Raw genomic sequence first — 20,066 nt, forward strand, 5'->3', positions numbered from 1 at the left:
ACTATTGATTACCACTACAACAGGTTAAATTTCAAGTTCTTTATCATAATCAACATAATTATTATACTCATCGTCTCTATTGTTACGATTGTAATTGTCGTCTCCTCATTCGTAGTCTCATAATAAATTACAGCTTTATCATCTTTGTCGACTATATAATGGGGGTCTTCACAAAAAACGTGATTGAGATTGAGATTGAAATTTAGTATAGAATTTCAATCTTACTAACATATTAAGATTGAAAATTCTATATGAAATCTCAATCTCAATCTCAATCACGTTTTTTGTGAAGACCCCCAATATTCACATTTATCAATTCCTTTCTTCAACATTTCGTCCTTCATTACCGCCCAGACAAACTGCCTACTAACCAGCATTTATTTTGCCGTTTCACTCCCAGATTATTAACTTATTTTTGGTTCTATTACTCCCGATAATTACCGAATTGTTGTTGTATAGTTTGAATGCAACTAAGCATTATATATGTACTTTCGTCCGGTTGTACTGGAGTGCAAGAAAATTTAAAATTAAATTTATTAGTTGTGGAACCATTAAAAGAACGGAAACGACGATATTAATAATGATAAAATGTTTAACAATGAAGAATCAGAAAAAAAGGTAAGTTTAAGGCTATATTTATAATTTTTATAATGATTAATAAAATTAATAATAATTTATTATACCGCAAGATTTATAATTATTATTTCGTGTTTTTTTTTATAAATTTTACATTATATTATATTTTCATTAAAATTAAATCAAATTCAAATAGGAAGAATTGAATTATTATCATAAAGTTAGGTTTGGCTTGTATTAGTTTATCGGATAAGCCGAATTAATGATAAACGCCTTTCCACGAGACTTCAGAAAAGAATTTCATTGATGGTTAGTTCAATGATTCTTTATCAAGTTATATAAAAGAATAAATGGATTCATTTTTTTTTTATGTCAAAGCACTCGTGAAGAGGTGTGTGTATACACATTTTTTATTTTACACATATAACATACGCAAGTTAAAAAAAAATAAATTTTTCATTAATACATTGATTAAAAAAAAGCTATTTTTAGAACATACTGACCACTTTGATAAAACGTTTTCTTTATTTCACTCCTTTAATGCGATATGGTCCACCAGAAAAAAACATCCCACTAAGATTAAGATGGTCATACTGTCCCAACAAGGTTGCAGGGATGTGATATACGATTATAGCAGGTGAGTTCAGAACTCGTTGCCGAGCAAACTCGACCGCATTTTTGAAGTTGTTGTTGAGATAATAGGACACAGTTCTGCCACCAAAGTCTTGTCTTCTACTACATTCACCAAAATCTATTCCCTCTGTTATGATGTTTTCAGCACCCCACAAATTTGTAGTGTGATAAAACAAGGTGGATTCATCAGCCTGTTGGCCAAGTTCCGTCTGAAGTAAGAGTCTAAGCTCATTATCATCGCCATTTACAGGCTCCTTATTGACAACATGAATTGGTGTCGGGTGTAATGCATGTTCATAGTTGATAAGTTCATTCAAATTTGCATTATTAATGAAGGAGTTAAATTCAGATGAAGGTCTGTTAGCAAGCTGTTTAATCCAGTTCTCGACCCAGTACCTAGGTGTTTGTTGTTCAAGATAGTCTTCCGAAACTCCACTAACAATAGCAATGGCTGTTTCTATATTAATATCAAAACAACATAATAACCAATCACGTGGTGAGATAAATTCACACCAGAAATTGGCGTCTGATGATGCTGTTTCAGATACATAAGAGAGAAGCCAGTACTCGAGAGTTTGTGTTGATAAAAGTTCCGCCGAAATGGATGAAATCCAGTCAATGAACTTTTCACGTATAAAACCAAACTTCAATGCTTGATCTGCTAGATCTTTCATAACGTGTTAGATGAGATTCTGCTTAGTTTACACGAAATTTTTCAAAGGAAGTGCAAAGTTTACATACCTTCGCGGAGCTTACAAAGATCTCTTTTAATCTTTCTTTCATGAAGCACACGTCTACGAAATGCTTGCCAATTGACCATTACCTTTGATTCATGCAAGTAGATCTGGAAGTAGATAAGTTTGTTGGAGATCAAAAAGTGTCAAATAATAAAGCCGGATTATTACAAACCATTAGGTGGTCCTTAGATTGACTATGTTGTGTTGATTTGATACTTGAATGAATTCTTTAAACGATTGACAGAATATATTATTGTAGCGAATTTTAAGAACTTCATTTGTAAATCGATCATACCCTCCACAGAATTGAAAATAACGAAATCGCCATGGCCAAGTTCTTTATTTTTAGTACAACATTTGAAACTAACGCGCGGTCGGCGATAATATCTATTTTATGTATACTCATGTTACTACTATAAAATTCGCTGCCAAACTTATTTATTACGGGCAGCTTTTTACCCCGAATACCCTGGCGTCAACAATAGGGTCATTCATAAAGTTGGTTAACTTCATATTATTATCGTAAGCTAGAGGAATATTAACTTTCCACAGCTTGATGTCACCAGCATTCTTGAGCTGGTACAATTATGAAAAGAATATTATGAAAGGTAAAAATTTTATCTTGAGATCGGGTGACAATATAAGATATTACTATATATATATATATATAATTTTTGTTTTGTCCTTTTGTGACGTATAGTATGTCTTTATTATATATTGTAGTGCAATACACATTTTATATTATATTTCATTTTAAAATAAAATTTTTTTTCTCCCACGTAGCTTGCTATAACCTTGATCCAAATAAAAATAGGATTGAAATGTATACGTTTCAAACATCATATTTATTTTAAACTGGTTTACATTGCGGTTTGATTCAAACTGCAAATTAATTTACCTGATAAATTATTAACTGATGAAATAAGTTTTAAATTGTTACAACGTTAAAATGCTACGACGCTAAATTACAACGCTAGATTGCTACAACGTTAAATTACTACGGCGCTACAACGCTATTCGTGAACAATTGCTTCATGCTCATCCAAGAATTCTAGAATACGTCACATTTTATCTTTCGGTGACGATAAAATAAAATAATTCAATTAGTTATCACACCCATTTTGTCACCTTTATATACAGTATATCACAAAAAAAAAATTTTTTTATTAACGAAAAATACAATAATAACATGAAATATAAAATTTATAAAAAAAAAAATGTTAATATATATATATATTTATATATATCAAATAATGAATGATTCCGAATTTTTTTAGAAATATCTTTTCCAACCTTTAAGTACACCAAGTTCTTGAAATTTTTCAAAAACTCGTAAATGATCATCAAAAATATCGGTTTCCATATGATACCAAATAAATAATGGTTTTTTATCTTTCCATTGTTGTAAAAAATCATTTAAAATTCTCACGTTAATTTTCCAACCTTCACCAAAATTTAATACGGTAAAATTATCATCAACATAATTTAATAAAGTATTAAAAATAAAAGATAAAGTAGAATCATCATCTATATCATTATTTCCTAATAAATTATCAGCGAATATTAATGTGATCTCTTTTAAATTTCGACAAGATTTAATTAAACTTTCAAAATCATTTTTATATTCATCCGAATACCATACTTTTACCACCTCTAAATTTGGACAATATCTTATTAATGATTGATAATATGATTTAATATGTTCAGATTTCGGTATCAATGTATCTGTTTCAATATTTATTTGTTTTAATAATAATCCATTATTAATAACTTGTTGTTGTTGTTCTCGATGTTGCTGTTGCTCTTCTTCATCTTCTTGTTGTTGTTGCTGATGATGATGCTGCTGCTGCTGTTCAATCTGAGCCTGTACTTGATCCTGCTGATCCTGTTGTTCATTCTCACTATCATGTTCATTTTCAGTTTCATTTTCAATATTTTCATTCTCATGTTCATTTTCATTTTCTTCGGTTGTGATTATAGTAGTAGTAGTAGAAGAAGTACCTTCAATCAATTTAATAACATATTCAAATTCACTATCCACAATCCCATCAATAATTAAACATTCAAGATCTAACCAATTAATATGTTCCAAATTACTTAAATCTCTTGTAAGAAGAGAACTATTATTACGTACCCCAACCAAACCAATCCTATTAAAAATATTATTATTGTTATTGTTGTTGTTGTTGTTGTTATTGTTGATATTGTTGATATTGTTGTTAATTTGATTTGGATTTGGATTATAAGGATGACAATAAAAACCTTTAAATTCAAATCTTTTAATATTTGATAATTGATTCAAAATTTTTGAAGAGATAAAAATATTTTCTTTAAAGATGATAGTTTTTAAAGAATATTTATGTTTTAATAAACTTCTTCCAATAAATTTATTAAATTCCCTTTTAAATTCTCTTATATAATTACTATTATCACCACCAATACCAACACCAATACCATTACCAAGATAATTAAAATTTGGACAATAAAATTCAATTTCTTTTAAACCATTTTGTTTTAATATAAAATTTGATATACTACGATTTATACCATTACCAACACTTTCAGCGACACCATTCTTATAATTTAAGGTTAATTTTTCTAAATTTTGACAAACAGAACTTAAATCTTCAAATATCAAAGTACCCAAATCCACAGGTGAACATTCCAAATGAGATAAACAATTTAATCTTAATAAAGCATCAGAATAAATGAATATTGGAAATATTGGATGTTCAATATGTTTTAATGTTATATTATATTTCATAAATATTTTCCATAATTCTTTTTCTAATAAAGTTTCATTATGAGTGAAAGAAAATTTTGGTGGTAAAGTCATCATAGTGGTTGATTTACGATCAATAAAAGGGTTTGATAATAAACATGTAATTAATTTATGAACAGATTCTGTTGATATATATTGAATAAATTCAATATAATTAAACATTGGTTTCTTTTCATCTCCTTTTAATTTAAAATTGAATTGTGAATTTGAATAATTATAATAATTATAATAATGATTATCTAATCTATTATTATAATTATTATTATTATTATTGTTATTGTTATTGTTATTGATATAATTGTAATTATCATAGTTGTTATTATTGTTAAATAAATTATTAATATTTTCCAAATTTTTTTGTAAAAATTCCAAGTTCTCTTCAGGGATACAATAAAATATTGTACGACTTAAGGAATTCCATTGATTTTGATTAAATTTAAAAGAGAAATCATCATGTAAAGGTTTTTTCCATAATATTGGTATCGCAGTTTGACACCAAATTCTGTTAACCAATAAACAAGAATAAAGTGATTTTGTATCATTTGTTAATTTTTCAAGAATTTCTAATAAACAATCTAATGGAAGTTGGGGACATCCCATGTTTATTTATAAGATTTTTGGGGGAGAGATTAAGATAAAGGAGAAAAAAAAAAAAAAAAATTTTTTTTTTTATAGTAATATAAAAATAATATATGTGTATATATATAAAAATGGATGTTTAATAAACAAGATTTAAGATAAACAAATAAATTTTTATTTGATTTCAAATTATAACAGGTAAAGAAAAAAATATATAAAGAAAAAGAGATTTCCCTTTTTTTTTTGGTACTAAAAAAAAAAAAAAAAAGAACCTTTCAAACGCTATAAGGAAAATTTAAAGTTTATATTTATGGTTACACATTTATCTTTTTTTATCATTTTCATCAAGATTTACTTTGTCATATAATTTTGCCGCCCCTACTTGGAATTCATACTCCGATTTTGCCTATTACGATATCTGATATGGGAATTAACTTGTGGATCATAATGACTAAATGGGTTACGTAACTTAATAATATTGACGCAGCATTAAAAAAAACTGCGTAATCAAACCGAATATATAATATACAAATAAACCAACATACAATGTACCCCTTACAACCCATTTTCGGCCTAAAAATATATTTAGCACGTAAAACATAAATTCCCATATCGTATTTTCTTTACAAATTTATTTTATTCAAGAATTTCTGAAAGTACGGGAAAATGTTTACATAAACATTCTCTGAATTTACACAAAGCACAATACTTGGTATCCTTTACCCAAAATTTAATTTGTTAGGAACAAAGCAATAATCACAAATCAAATTATATATAATATATTTAATTATAACTTACTAATAATTTCTTAAAAGTTCCATTTTTTGGAACTTTAATGTGCGTAATTCCATTTTCTACCTCCTTAACAATTTTATCAGAGTTCATATCAGGAGATAATAAAATTGGACGAACAAAAGCTTGATATCGACGACCTTTTTCCGGTGATGAAGTATTAGAATGATGTTTTCTTTTTCCAAATAATACTAGAATGTGATCAAAGACTTTATATTCGATATCGAAATCCTATATATGTGTGTGAAGTACATTCGCGTTACTTAAAATTTTAATTCTAGACATCGTAATAAAAATAATTCATACGTGTAAATCGATTTTGATATCAAGTTCTTCATAACTATTAGAAGTAATAATTCCGTTGGAACATCGAGAAGCATCCTCATCTATTTCAAAATTATCAAAATCATCAATCTTATTATGAGTCTCTTTTTCAGACTTTTCAGTTTTTTCAGTTTTTTGAACTTCCATTTTTTTTAAGAAAAATAATAAATAACGAAAATAATGAATATATATATATATATATACATATACATATATTGCATATCATATTACCCGTAAAAGTTTACATGACATATAATCAATTACATCATGAGTAAGAAATAGGAAAAAATGGCGTAAAAAAAGTAAAAAAAAGTTAAACTATTTTAACTTTTTAACTATTTTATAACGAATGAGAAAATTTTAATTGGTCATATGATATACACTGACAATCACAATGTATTATGCTCTTTATTAAAATAAGTTTATATTTACATAACATATATTTTAAGTTATTTATATTACAAATTGAACAACCTAAATCGCATGATAAAATTAAATAATGTTTCACTTTATTTAGCCACACATTTTTTTAATGTTTATACTCAAATAAGAAATATATTTTTTTTTTGTAAAATTCAAGTAAAAAGAACACATCCTTTATGTTTACAAACTTGGAGCATTACTTTATTATGAACTTTTCGACTGAAATAATTTTTTTTTTTCTCTCCTCAAAATGAACATTTTTTATTTTTAGTTTTCTTTTACCAATTAAAATACATGAGCCAAAATTAGATATTTGAGTTTTTAGGCACGTGCCAAGACACTGCATAGAAAATATTCACACGGAAATACAAGATTACAAACTATATAAAGGTGAGATTTTGGACAGTGATTCTTTAAGAAAAAAAAAAATTTTTTCTCGTCAATTCCTTTTCTTTTTTCTTTTCCCCCCTTCATTAAAAAGAAATCTTTAATTTCCTATACGCGAAAAAAAAACAAATTTTTTTTTTATTAATAAATATAACTCTTAATATGATTAACGTTACAAAATTCGCACTTCTCGTTATCGTTCCGTTATTAATTTATAATACAATTCCTTCGTTCACTGAAATGAATTTCGATTTCAATCAAATAATATTAGGACCAAAATCTGAAGGAGTCAAAATAACCAGTTTCAATAATTGGGTTGACCCTATACCTTCCATGTTGGTTATGCTCGATGAAATTGGCTGGTTTCCTTAAAAGAATTTTGTATCGTACTCAACCCAGTAATACAACAAAAAATATGACAATATATAAGACATTTACGCTACGCAAATTTTAATGGACAAATAGAAAAAAAACCTCATTATTTTTAGAAGGAAGGGATGGGAATTTAGAGGGGGAAGTAATGTAATAATAATAATAGTAATAGTAAATTTTTTTTTTTCTTCTTATAACGTTAGTAATAGTAATTAAATAATAATAATAGATTTTATTATATATATATATTTCTGTTATCCAGTTTGTATATATATAAATAAATATATATAATTTTTTTTTCTTCTTATTTTTAATTTTTTCTTTTATTTTTTTTCCTCTGTGATATTATTTATCACGAATTAAAAAAAATTCCTTAACAAATAAACTTTACACTAATCTATAACTACCTTACAATGTGAAATTTACACTTTTTCTTGGCAATCTCTTGGCATAAAGTTTCTTTCAAAAGTAAATATTACATACTTACATGTTACAATGCATTTTATATACATAATGTTATACGAAAAAAATTGATCATTTAAAGTTTGAAATTTTAGACCTTGTGACCTTTTATTATTGAAAAAAAGAATGAAAATATATGGAATGAACGAAAAAAAGATTACGGGAATGAAAATCTATTTATTTATAGGTTAGGTTGTACTACCATCTCCCTAATCAAATATTAACACAAGAAAAAATTGAAATATTGAATACTGTAACGTAAATAAAAGAATTTTTACTGTGGCTAAATTTTGTCAGCCCTTCAAAAAATGTTTTGATTAATAATCAACAGGATCTTCCGTAAATCCTCTCAAAGTCTAATGCATGCAATAAAATATTCTTTTTTTCTTCTATTTTTCTTCTTTTTTCGATCTTTCTTTATTGAACACCTTTATTAATTTAGATAATAATAGATATTAGTTCATACAAATGGTATTCGTACAAAATCCTGAATGTCTAACCAAAATTAGGATACTAAATATCATTATTAAATGAATATATTACTATATATATAAAAATGATTAACAAATAACAAATTAAAATGAATCGCCCAATTCCTTGTCAATTTTCACATGAACTTGTGAACTTCATTACCTTATACGTCTTTAAAAGTAAAAGAGATTTTTTAATAATCTGGTAAAGAAATCGAGTGGTGTATTAGCATATAAAATAATGGATGATTAATAAGGGTATAAAGAATCGGGTGGTGTAAATTGTAAAATAATGGATGATGTTGGTAGTCGGCAATTTAAGCAGCGCATTGATAGAAACCAGCTATTACTCAAAGCATTACAAATCCCCGTATAATTCCCGTATAATTAATAGATTGATAAAATATTAGAGATAAATTTAAATAAAGCTCGTACCAACTAATACGTAACACTATTAAAGTACAAATATTTTATACAATATGACAAACTCTTTCTGATTGGTCGCCAATATAACGCAAGACGCCTTTTAAGTAATTTTACTTGATTGTTACCCGAATAAGATTTCAAATGTCAAATTTATGCATTACATATTTCATCAGAGTCATTAATAATGTAATTTATTTTCTTTCGAATTACTCTTCATTTATATAATGCACTATACGTTCATATTGCGTCAATGACTCACTTTAACTGTTAACCAATAATTCGTCAAGACAGTCCTTTAAAACCATAGAACGCAGTTATGACCTTGATTTAAGGAATAATCAATGTAAGAATTTGTTAATTTAAAAATTGTTATATATTTGAAATATATCATGATGAAGCCTACGTGTTGCTGCACCTATATATGTAAACGAATTTCTTTGATCGAAATAATTTATTTTATATTTTTCGAAGCAACGAGTGCCTTTTGTTTTAATGTGCTTTGTTGCCCATGACACATGATGACGTGGTGTAACCATTGCTTTTTTTTATGTAAAACAAGGTTTCCCGCAACGTGCGCCCATACGATCGGCTGTAATGAATAAACAAAGTAATCATTTTTTTTTAAAATTAATTCGATATTCCATTATATTCTAAAATGAATAAATAATGTGATTTACATACGCTAAAACATTCACATTGTTAATCAAATACCATAAAAATTCCATGGAAATACCATATTAAGTTATCATTCTGTTGTCAAAAGCGAGATGGTTATGACTAAAAATTGTTTCATTTTATGTTAAAATATTTTTAAAAATAATTAAAATAATTATAATAATTATATAATAATAGTAATAACCTCATATCACGAATTTTCAAAAAGGCTTCGAATTTTTGAAATATTAATTTCTTAATTTGAAAATTCTTTCCTTGAAAAATGAAATTTTTTTAAACAATCAAATCATTATATTTTTATATTTTTTACTCGTTTTAGATGAAGTCCGGTCGATCAACGTCATCATAACAAAAGTTTACCTTATATGATCAATTTATGTAACACACAAAAAAAAAGTCGGGTCACGAACAAATTCTATAAATATACGAACTTTTTTTTTTTGAACCTTCTACCCCAAATATACGAAACATATAAAAACGTGTCTTTCGTGTCCAAGAAGATAAATTATATATTGATTAAATATAAGAATTATTCGAAATGATTCATAAATTTTTTCGTGATGTTTGCAATTTCGATCTTCCCAATTTCGATCTTTACAATTTCTCAAGTATTGATTTTTTTTTTTATATATAATTTTAAAAATTTGAAAAAAAAAAATAGAGTTTTTAAATTATTATAATAGGAATTTAAATACTCTTCTTTTTCTTTTTCTTAAATAATAATAAGCTGAGCATCATCGGGTTATTCATGATGCTTGCAATCTTCCCAATTTCATTCATTATAATTTCTCAGGTACACCCGTTCACATAAGTGACAATAATTATTTCGGCACTGAGAATTATTATACAGAACAGATCTCTAATCAAAACACACCTCCTAAGCAATACGTTTCGTTAAGAGAGATTGAAAATAATATGGTATCTCCGATGAACAAAGTAAGCAGAAAACATTTTGTAATCATACAGAATGTAATTCTGAAAATTAATAGTATGGAGTGTTCGTATTTATCCAGTTATTAAAATAGCAGATAACGCATCGCGTTTCAATTCTCTAACTAAAGCGCATCACACCGAACTTTCGGTATTTATTGTTGAATTTCAACAAGGACAGGTTTTCATTACACCCCGAAACCATTTTTAAGGTTAGGGTTAGGTTAGGTTAAAAATTTCAAACGTTACAAAATATAGAAAAAAATAACTTACATGAATTATAATAACCTCCTGAAAATTCCGATGAGTTAAGGTAGATCATATTAATCAAGTTACTATTCGTTATGATGATCCTATGACGTCTTCTCGCATGGATGGTACCATGAATTATTTCCTCAGTGATCAAAGTAAGTACTTAATTTTTTTATAAAAAAAAAAACATTACAACCTTATAATTAATATATTGAATTTTCATATTTAATAGTACAATCACAAGTTTATGTTAATGGAATTAAATTCCTTAAATCTAATAAAAAGGTAAATCTATTAGCGCCCGTCATTCTATACAAATTAACATTTTTAATATATTTGATATTACAAATTTATTTATTTAATAAAATTTTCCATTAGAATTATCAGATAGTAAATGAACCGATGAATCCTGATAAAATTAAATTTCTTTGTAATTATCCTGGATGTACGAAACATTTTAAGGATAATCATCATTTAAAAGTTCATCAGAGAAAACATACGGGAGAAAAACCATTCACTTGTGATTATCAAGGATGCAAAAGAAGATTTTCTCAAAAGAATAACTTGAAGACACATCAGAGGATACATAAAGGCGAAAGACCTTACGAATGTGAAGTTTGTCATAAAACGTTTAGGCAGCCAACTAATTTGAATGCGCATCGTAAAAGGATTCATGAACCTTTTTTATTGTGGTGAACAAAATGTCACATAAATTTCTTACTTTTTTGTAGAAATAATTTATTATTTTTTTTTTATATTTAAAGTATAATATTTATTATTATGTATTATTTATTACTTTTTGAAATTTGTTATTACTCAAACCTACCGTATTTTTTTTTTAGAGATAATGGGCAAGGCATTTTACCATATTTGATGATTGTTATACATACAAATTTGATTATACAAAATTTGTTTAACGTTTCACCAATAATTAAATTAAAATCACTCGGTCTTTATACTCCGATTTCACTTTTTAATCTTTCAATCAAATTTTATTTTTTCTTTAAAAATCAAGAAAAAAATTCTTTTATTTTAATTTATTTAATTTATTTTTTTTTATAATAAAAAAAAACATTATGTCTGATCCAATTTCCCGTGTATCTGATACTGCAACTAATGGTCTTGCAATAGCAGCAACCGTATCGAAAGAAGCTGCTGTAGTAGCTGATGTTTTAACACCATTTATTCCATTAATATCAGAAATAGCGCATATAGTACAAGATATTATTAATCTTTATCAAACTGCTGAACATAATAAAAGAATATGTGGTTCTTTATTATCAAGGGCTACAGCAGCTGAAACTGCTGTTAATATGTTAAAAATACGTAGACTTGAAAATGAGGATGTATTTAAATCAAAAGAATATTATAGAAATTTTCAAAAATTAGTTATGGTTATTGGTAAAATTAAAAATTTTATATCAGAAGTATCTCAAATTAAAGGGTTAAGAAAATTTTTAGCTGCTCATTCTATTGAAGAACAATTTCGTAATTTAACTGAAGAATTTGATGGTTTAATGCGTGTATTAAATTTTACTATGGCCGTACAAAATCAAATTCAAATGGAAGAAGATCAAAAAGTAATTAGATCGGATATTAAAGAAATGACTAAAGTAAGTTTTTATAAAATTTATTTTATTTTATTTTATGTTTGTTATTGTAAAATTGATTTTTTTTTCACTTTTTTTTTTTAGTATTTACAAACAATTGAAGGTGGTATCGTTAATGAATTGAAAGAAATTAGTTCTTCATTAGATGATATTACTCAACTTAATATAGCTTGGCAAAAAAAGGTTTTACATGATGATGATAATGTTTTAGCATCCGCAACAATTAAGATTACGGAATTACATGATCCTCCTGAAACGGTAAAAAGAGGAACAAAAGTTTATAAAAAAATTCGTATGGGAGAGGAAGTAGCTATTAAAGAAAAAATTTTGGGAAATGATGAAAAGAAACTTATGAATGATATCCTTAGTCAAGTGGTTATTTTAAAGAAATTAAAAGAATCTCAATATATTCTTCAATTTTATGGTATTGCACAAGATGCTAGTGCAATGTATATGGTAACAGAATGGTGTGAATATGGTAATTTACAAGAATATTATCAAGGTTATGGTCCTCTTGATTGGCATGTAAAAACTCAACTTGCTGTTGATGTCGCTCGTGGGTTAACTTTTTTACATACTGTGGCCATTTTACATCATGATATTCGTTCTGAGAATATTCTTATCACTATTCATCATCAAGCGAAACTTGCTAATTTTACTTTAAGTCGTGGATTTAATGATCCTACTAAAAACATGATGCCTACAATTGATACTGTTAGATGGATGGCACCTGAAAAATTGAGAGATCATAGAAAAAATCCTTATACTGCTAAATGTGAAATTTATAGGTAATGAATCATTAAAAAAAATTTTTTCAATTTTTTATTTTTTTTTTCTATCATTTAAAATTGATTTTTTTTTTATGTAAAAAAGTTTTGGTATGTTATTATGGGAAATTGCAGAGGAAAAATTGCCCTTTCATAATGAAAAAGATATATTAGAAATTAGAAACCTTGTCGTACAAAAAATGGTTCGTCCGGTATTTAACAATAGTGTTCCACATGAATGGGTTAAAATTTCTCATAAAGGTATCGAAAGATTTATTACAAATTTATCCTTTCTGTTTATTAGTTTATTTTTTTATTAAAATAATCTTTTTTTTTTAAATAGCATTACAGGATAGCCCATCCGCGCGTCCCCCACTTAAAGATATGTTCATGACACTTAATCATCTTTATAGAAAATTCTTACCTTCTCAACCTATAAGACCAACTTTAGTAAAATTACCAACAGAAGAAGATTTACCAAGTGATGATGATGATGATTTCGCTATCGAAGATTTTTCTGCTAATAATATTTTAACAGTTAGGGAAGCAGTATTAGAACATAAAAGGAGAGATGGTGATAAATTAAAGGCCTGGGAAAGTTTCAAATATTATGCTGAAGAATTTAGTGATGTTACAGCAAGGTATTTAAATCTTTATTTCGTTTGATCTTTAATGATGATATTTTTTATTTTGTTTTATTATATTTATTTATTAATTTATTATTTATTTAATAGTTATTGGAAAGGATATTATTTATATTATGGACTTAGTCCAATTAATAATCCTTCAGATACAGAAGAAAAGAGACAGAGATTAGTAGAAGCAGCCAAATTATTTAAATCTGCAGCAGATTTTGGATTACCGGATGCTCAATTAAGATATGGTCATTGTTTATGGTCAGGTGATGGCGTGAAGAAAAGTATTCCACAAGCAATTGAATATTTTCAATTGTCTGCCGATAATGAGAATTCTACTGCCATGTATAATATTGGTAACGTTTATTATCACGGTCTTGGCGTGACAAAAGATGATGAAAAAGGGATAAAATATTTAAGATTAGCTGCATTAAGGGAACAACCTAAAGCTCTTGAAATGTGTAAACAGAAGGGTATCTCTTTAGTTTAGGATTATGTGGTTTATTTATATATATATATATATATTAATATTATTATTATTATTTATTTGTACTATGTAATAAAAATATGATATTATATAAATAAATATGATATAATAATTCCATTGCTATTTATTAAGAAAGTGGGCATAATACTGGAGTTGATATTATAATTCATTATCGTCCAATTTTTCGTGCAATTCAAGCTCTTATTCAACGGCCAAAAGTCGCCAAAGATTTTGTTTAAACAAAGGGAACACAAAATTTTCTAGGGTAGCAGAAATTTATGAAGGAAATTGGTGGTCATGACGTGTAAAAATGTAATTATTGAATCAACAATCTATATATAAATTGCTTATTACTAGATAGTTTTTGCACAAAGTAGTTGTCAGTACGAGCTAATGACACAAGTTAAACTGAAATACATATCAACATAAGTTTTGAGGAAGGTGAGGGAGGATCTTTATCTGCGAATTGCTGGAAAACTACAAGGAGAATTATGGATCATTCATTCACTCTTTCGTATAAGGCGTAGAGAAATAACAATTAAGTTTAGACTGTGGCAACCAAGATGTTTCACGTTTTCTTTAAAAAGGTAATTATGCAATTATTTATTTTTATACGTCAATAATGTCAGTAAACTTGCAGATCCTGGTTCAGAGAAACATTTATTGGCGTTACTTAGTCCAACCACTAAAGTGATCCTCAAAAATGATTCGTCTACTGATTTTTAAGTAGTTAGATCATAGAAGATCGACCCGAGAATTAAGGTGAAAATAAATCATAAAGATTTTTGGTTAACTAATGATATTTGGCGACTAGACTAAATCGTCCAAATTTGATGGCTTTAGCGGTTTAAAAGTTGTCAAGAAGTCCAAACCTTGTCAAAAGAATTATTTATTAAATGTATACATATACGGTATTAAAACTACGTAGTTCATGTGACTATACAATAAAGCTTTCTAGAATAATCAAAAAAAGATTCTAATATAAAAACTTGTTAATCTACTTACTGCTACTATCAGTCTCCAGTTTTGTGATTTGTATCATGTGACTTTCCCGCGAGTCTTCTTTCTTCTGCTTCTTGGAATTCGAATTTTTGCTCTTGAACCGTGAGAGTTCTATCAATTCCGTCTGGCCTGATTTTACCCTTTTGTGGCTACGATGTTGTAACTTGAAAATCCATACTCTTTTTCATCTGTTTTAAGCGCCTTAATTTACAATACTATCAAATTTAGTATTTCCAATTTTAAAATAAATAGACTAAATACCACACTTTGATTTATTTATTTTTTTTTTAAAAAAAAAAGATAAGATAAACTCAAAAAAGAGCCAAGAAAAAAAATTTCCATTATGATAATTTGATTGATATTATCTGAATTCAATCACTCAATGGATCAAACAAAGAAATAATTTTACACCCCCACAAATCGTTAATAATAACAACTTTCAACACAATTCAATTAATAACGTTAATAATGTAGAAATTTCTAATACAAATCTTGCGCCTCAAAATACTAAAAAATCTATTATGTTACGTATACAACTTTTGAATAATATAATTGATTTATCTCACATTCCTAATGATCAGTTTCCACATCTGTAATATTCAATCTTTAATTAATCAATTAAGCAATTTCAACCTGTTAATTCTTAAAATAACAACAACAATCTTTTGATAACATGCCCCAAGTATATTCAAATGATAACGATTCAATCGAAAATATTCTTGATCATATGCAAGATACAAGTTGATGAAAGTTCTACTATGTTAAACCCCTCCAAACAGTCATGTGAATCGTCAATCACCTTAAAACAAATAATTAGAAGTAATTTAATATAATATTGATTAATTGATAAAACAAATTACCCTATAGAGCAATAATTTTTATGTTCTATTTATATATATATATATATATAAAGAGATCATAATTATGAATAATTAAATGACTCTAAAAAATTATAATTTAGATGTTAGATATGTAAATTTGATAACTTTTATATTACATAAAATATCTAAACACATTCATTAAATAAAATAAATCGATAGAAATGTGCAATGCATGTTCTTTGTCATTTTATCGATTTAATTTCTTCTTTTTACTATTTATTTTACAATTTATAAAAGTTTGAAGATTCACCGATTTATATAAATTTTTATTTTAAAAATATAATGTTGTTCAGCGCGAAAGAACAAATTAAAGAGTCCTACGCGCTAAATCTAAGATGCCATGATTGTTTTAACGTATATTATACACGTGATCGTTAGATACAGTATGTCCATACTTCTATGTGAGAATGCATATTTTAAATTTAAAAATTATTCTTAAAATTAAAATACTTGCCCATTTCTGTCATTCTTTTCACGTTCACTTGTAATCTACACCTACCAATTTCTGTTATTTCGTTCACGATCACTTGCAAGACGCACTTCACGATTATTTCCCTTTCAATATTTAGAATTCGTAATTTGAGCTGGTTTATTATTAATATTAATTTATCGAATATATTAATTTATAGAACAAATCGAACGTTCTTGCTTAAATTTATGTATGAGAAATAACTATTCATATATATATATAATTTTATTTTTACAATATAATTCTGTTAACCCTTGCCTTGTCTTCGTGGCAAAAATTATCTTTTTGATTCCTGTATAACATCCTTGTTTGACCCACCTATATGTAATACAGTACATGCGCGTGGGTCAAAAAAATAACACGAGGAGAGTCAAAAAGGTAATTTTTGCGTCTTCGTGTTGCTTGTCACGTGTGCTAATTATGTAGCATTGCAGTGATTGCACCTGATCAGAGACCCGGATTTATTCCGATATTAAATCGCAAATTTTTATCACGATAACGAAAAAAATTCCGATTTTATTCCGATAAACAATTACCAATTATAGTAAGAAACATTTGATAATTCTAGCCGGCCTATATATTAATGCAGGCCAACTTAGGTTGCGCTAGTGACACGACAATAATTTTTAGTCAAAAACTGTATAGATATTGCAAAATTGCAAAAATCACATTTTTTAGTTAGACTTCTATCACGATATAGTCAATAAAATATGCAATAATGATTGGCTAGTTGTCACGTGCCGGAATAAAATTGTTAAAAATCATAAAAATTCCGTTTTATTCCATAATACAGCAAAAATTCTGATTTATTCATTTATTATAAAAATGGAATTTTCCCGGGTCTCTGCACCTGATCTTCCGCGATTTTTATTGATATTTTCAAAATTTTTAATAATTTTTTACGCATTATTGAAATTGTAAATATCTTGAACACATTAATATAGTTTTTTTGTTGATACTGAATGATCACCGTTTTCAAAATAATGTACGCAGTTAAATTTGAATAAAAAAAAAGAAAACCGAAAACTGGACGAAAACCGGACGAAATATGGGACAATAAAAAAAGGATGAAAACCGGGCGAATATTGGTATTCGAATATACAATCACAAATAAACTGCGTACACCATTTTGAAAACGGCGATAAGCGTTTTAGTAATGGTTTGATTTATTTTTTAAATTGACCCCACAAAAAAAAAATAATAAATAAAATAAAATATTTCAAAAATTTAAAATTTTAAAAAAATCTCACTATGCAAAAACCTCATTATCTGACAGTGGAAATAAAAATATTCAAACTTTTGATGGAAATGCTGCTGTTATATTTAACAGAAGATTCATTTATAGGAAAGATTTCATAAGTGTATTAAATTTTGTTAATTTGTGGCAAATTGGAATTTTATATTCTTCATTAAAAATAAACAAATGTGCCAAGAAAATTTATATTTATTAAAATTTTAATGTTTTGTAGATATAAAAATAAAATAAAATCTTAAATTATTTAAATTTAGCATAAATGTGATAGTGAATTAGCAGGATTAGAAATATCTTAATAAATTATTTAAATAAAACCAAAAAATCACTTATTTCTGTAGTTTCAAAATAATATTATAAAACGTGTAAAAAAAATTATCCAAAATAACTAAATTTAATCTTAACTTGAATCAAATCATAAAAAAATAGACTATTCGATCAATATTCATAATGGCCTTCAACTACCGCAGAAAATAGCGAAACAGATTCGTCAAAATAAGTTTCTAAATCTTCGAGCATCGTAGATGATGACGAGGTTGTTGGATTATAATAAAATAATTCTCCATTTGTGGGATTAGCTGGTGTAGATAATAACGAGGTTATTGGATTATAATAAAATAATTCTCCATTATAACTAACTGATGTAGTGTCAAAATTATAGAAAGAATAATCGTAGTTGAAGCATTGAGAAGTAGGGATGTAATTATAGACCTCTAAAGTTGAGGGATGTTGCGCATAGTGAGATGTCATGTGGTTTGTAGATGAAGACGACCAATGATCATGTAAAATGCCGTGTGTTGTTGTAGATCTATCGATAGGACCACTGATAGATTTATCAGGCTTATCATTAGATTTTCGTTTGGTAGATCTTTTGGGTCGATAAACATAGTCAGGATAATCTTGCGCATGCTTTAGTTTCTCTTTATCCGCAAGTATTGCCCATCGTAATTTTTCTCTTTCATCTTCATTTCGCCACATTTGACCAATTATTTTTGATGCTTCTGAAAGGGATATTTTTTTATTTTCTATGAGAATATTATTTAATTTTACCCTACGGTACAAAATGAATGAATTTGGTGGTCGAGGAATTTTTTTTTGTTTTTTTATTCGTTTCTTAGACTTATTGGTAAGTATTGTGGATTCTTTTTGTGCAGAACAAGGTTTTAAGCTATCTTCATAAGGTAGTTGATCCGGTTCGAATATATCGAACATAAAAAGATGACAATTCTTTTTTTCCATTCTTAATTGAAAGTTAATGTGATTATGATAATAACAATAATGATAATGATAATGTTGCTTTATATGAAATAATTTATGATTTTTATATTGAATAAAAAATTTTTATTGAAATTTTTAGACAAAAAAAATATCGCTCTTTTATAACTAAAATTCTTTCTTTCTTTCACGTGAAACTTCCAATGAATTATAACATGGTAAAGCAACTAAATATATAAATATATATACATATGTTATAAAGAATATATATTAATTTTATATTAATTCTTACTTTTATTGAAAAGTAAACGGGACAATTGATGTTGAAATGTTTTAATCTCGTTGATCGAAGATCATCTGTTCTAATGTGATATGTGTATGCATAGTAAATTTTGTTTTCCTCACGAGGCATATTTTTTTTAATAAAAAAAACAATGGAAAAAAAAAAGGAATTAGAATTAATAATCACTTTGGGTTTTTAATACACCATAATATTACTGTTAATATTAATATAATGTGTAAAATTGCATAAATGAATGTTCAAACGGTAATATATTTTACCTAAAAAGCAAAGAATATTTTGCCCAAAAACAAAGAAATTCAATGATCTGACAAAATATTATGCGCAATATAACATAATTGACAATCGTAGATTCCATAAACCGATAAGCTGCTATCCCGAATTAGTTAATAGATTGCTTCTTTTAGCGAACAGGTATAGATATCATCTATATACTGTATATATAATCCTTAACTATTACCACGGCTTAACGCTAACCAATTTAAGCATAATACTAATTATTAAACCCCTGCATCAGGAATATTTCTTTTTCATAAATTTTTTTCTTTGGCATTAATGAACCTAATTTTGTAAAGTAATGGATATTTAGATTATCATATTGCAAAAATTGTTTATGCGATCATTGTA

The 20,066-nt window shown here is 26.8% G+C and overlaps 6 protein-coding genes across 6 annotated transcripts; 2 read left to right on the forward strand and 4 right to left on the reverse strand.

The window, feature by feature from the left end:
- Positions 1 to 1,100: 1,100 nt before the first annotated feature.
- OCT59_020470 (uncharacterized protein) lies at positions 1,101 to 1,883 on the reverse strand (the record flags this gene model as incomplete). Its single annotated transcript, XM_066149208.1, has 1 exon — positions 1,101 to 1,883. The coding sequence occupies one exon, from the start codon at positions 1,881 to 1,883 to the stop codon at positions 1,101 to 1,103; it is 783 nt and encodes a 260-aa protein (XP_065990143.1).
- Positions 1,884 to 3,082: 1,199 nt separating this feature from the next.
- Positions 3,083 to 5,549, reverse strand: OCT59_020471 (uncharacterized protein). The gene has a single exon (XM_066149209.1). The coding sequence runs from the start codon at positions 5,326 to 5,328 to the stop codon at positions 3,220 to 3,222; it is 2,109 nt and encodes a 702-aa protein (XP_065990144.1). The 5' UTR covers positions 5,329 to 5,549; the 3' UTR covers positions 3,083 to 3,219.
- A 364-nt stretch (positions 5,550 to 5,913) lies between these two features.
- OCT59_020472 (uncharacterized protein) lies at positions 5,914 to 6,589 on the reverse strand. The gene is made up of 3 exons (XM_025318696.2): positions 6,406 to 6,589; positions 6,106 to 6,330; positions 5,914 to 6,024 (listed from the first exon to the last, which is right to left on the reverse strand). Exons 1-3 carry the CDS (start codon positions 6,568 to 6,570, stop codon positions 5,944 to 5,946), a joined length of 471 nt encoding a protein of 156 aa, XP_025175441.2. The 5' UTR covers positions 6,571 to 6,589; the 3' UTR covers positions 5,914 to 5,943.
- Positions 6,590 to 7,262: 673 nt separating this feature from the next.
- OCT59_020473 (uncharacterized protein) lies at positions 7,263 to 8,037 on the forward strand. The gene has a single exon (XM_066149210.1). It carries the CDS (start codon positions 7,396 to 7,398, stop codon positions 7,603 to 7,605), a length of 210 nt encoding a protein of 69 aa, XP_065990145.1. The 5' UTR covers positions 7,263 to 7,395; the 3' UTR covers positions 7,606 to 8,037.
- Positions 8,038 to 11,896: 3,859 nt separating this feature from the next.
- Positions 11,897 to 14,558, forward strand: OCT59_020474 (uncharacterized protein; the record flags this gene model as incomplete). The annotated part of the gene is made up of 6 exons (XM_025318697.2): positions 11,897 to 12,433; positions 12,515 to 13,218; positions 13,304 to 13,458; positions 13,541 to 13,838; positions 13,932 to 14,305; positions 14,452 to 14,558. 6 exons carry the CDS (start codon positions 11,897 to 11,899, stop codon positions 14,556 to 14,558), a joined length of 2,175 nt encoding a protein of 724 aa, XP_025175443.2.
- Positions 14,559 to 18,361: 3,803 nt separating this feature from the next.
- Positions 18,362 to 19,162, reverse strand: OCT59_020475 (uncharacterized protein; the record flags this gene model as incomplete). Its single annotated transcript, XM_066149211.1, has 1 exon — positions 18,362 to 19,162. One exon carries the CDS (start codon positions 19,160 to 19,162, stop codon positions 18,362 to 18,364), a length of 801 nt encoding a protein of 266 aa, XP_065990146.1.
- Positions 19,163 to 20,066: the final 904 nt, after the last annotated feature.

Source organism: Rhizophagus irregularis, chromosome 3 (assembly GCF_026210795.1).
Source record: "Rhizophagus irregularis chromosome 3, complete sequence".
In the NCBI taxonomy this organism is placed as follows: Eukaryota; Fungi; Glomeromycota; class Glomeromycetes; order Glomerales; family Glomeraceae; genus Rhizophagus; species Rhizophagus irregularis.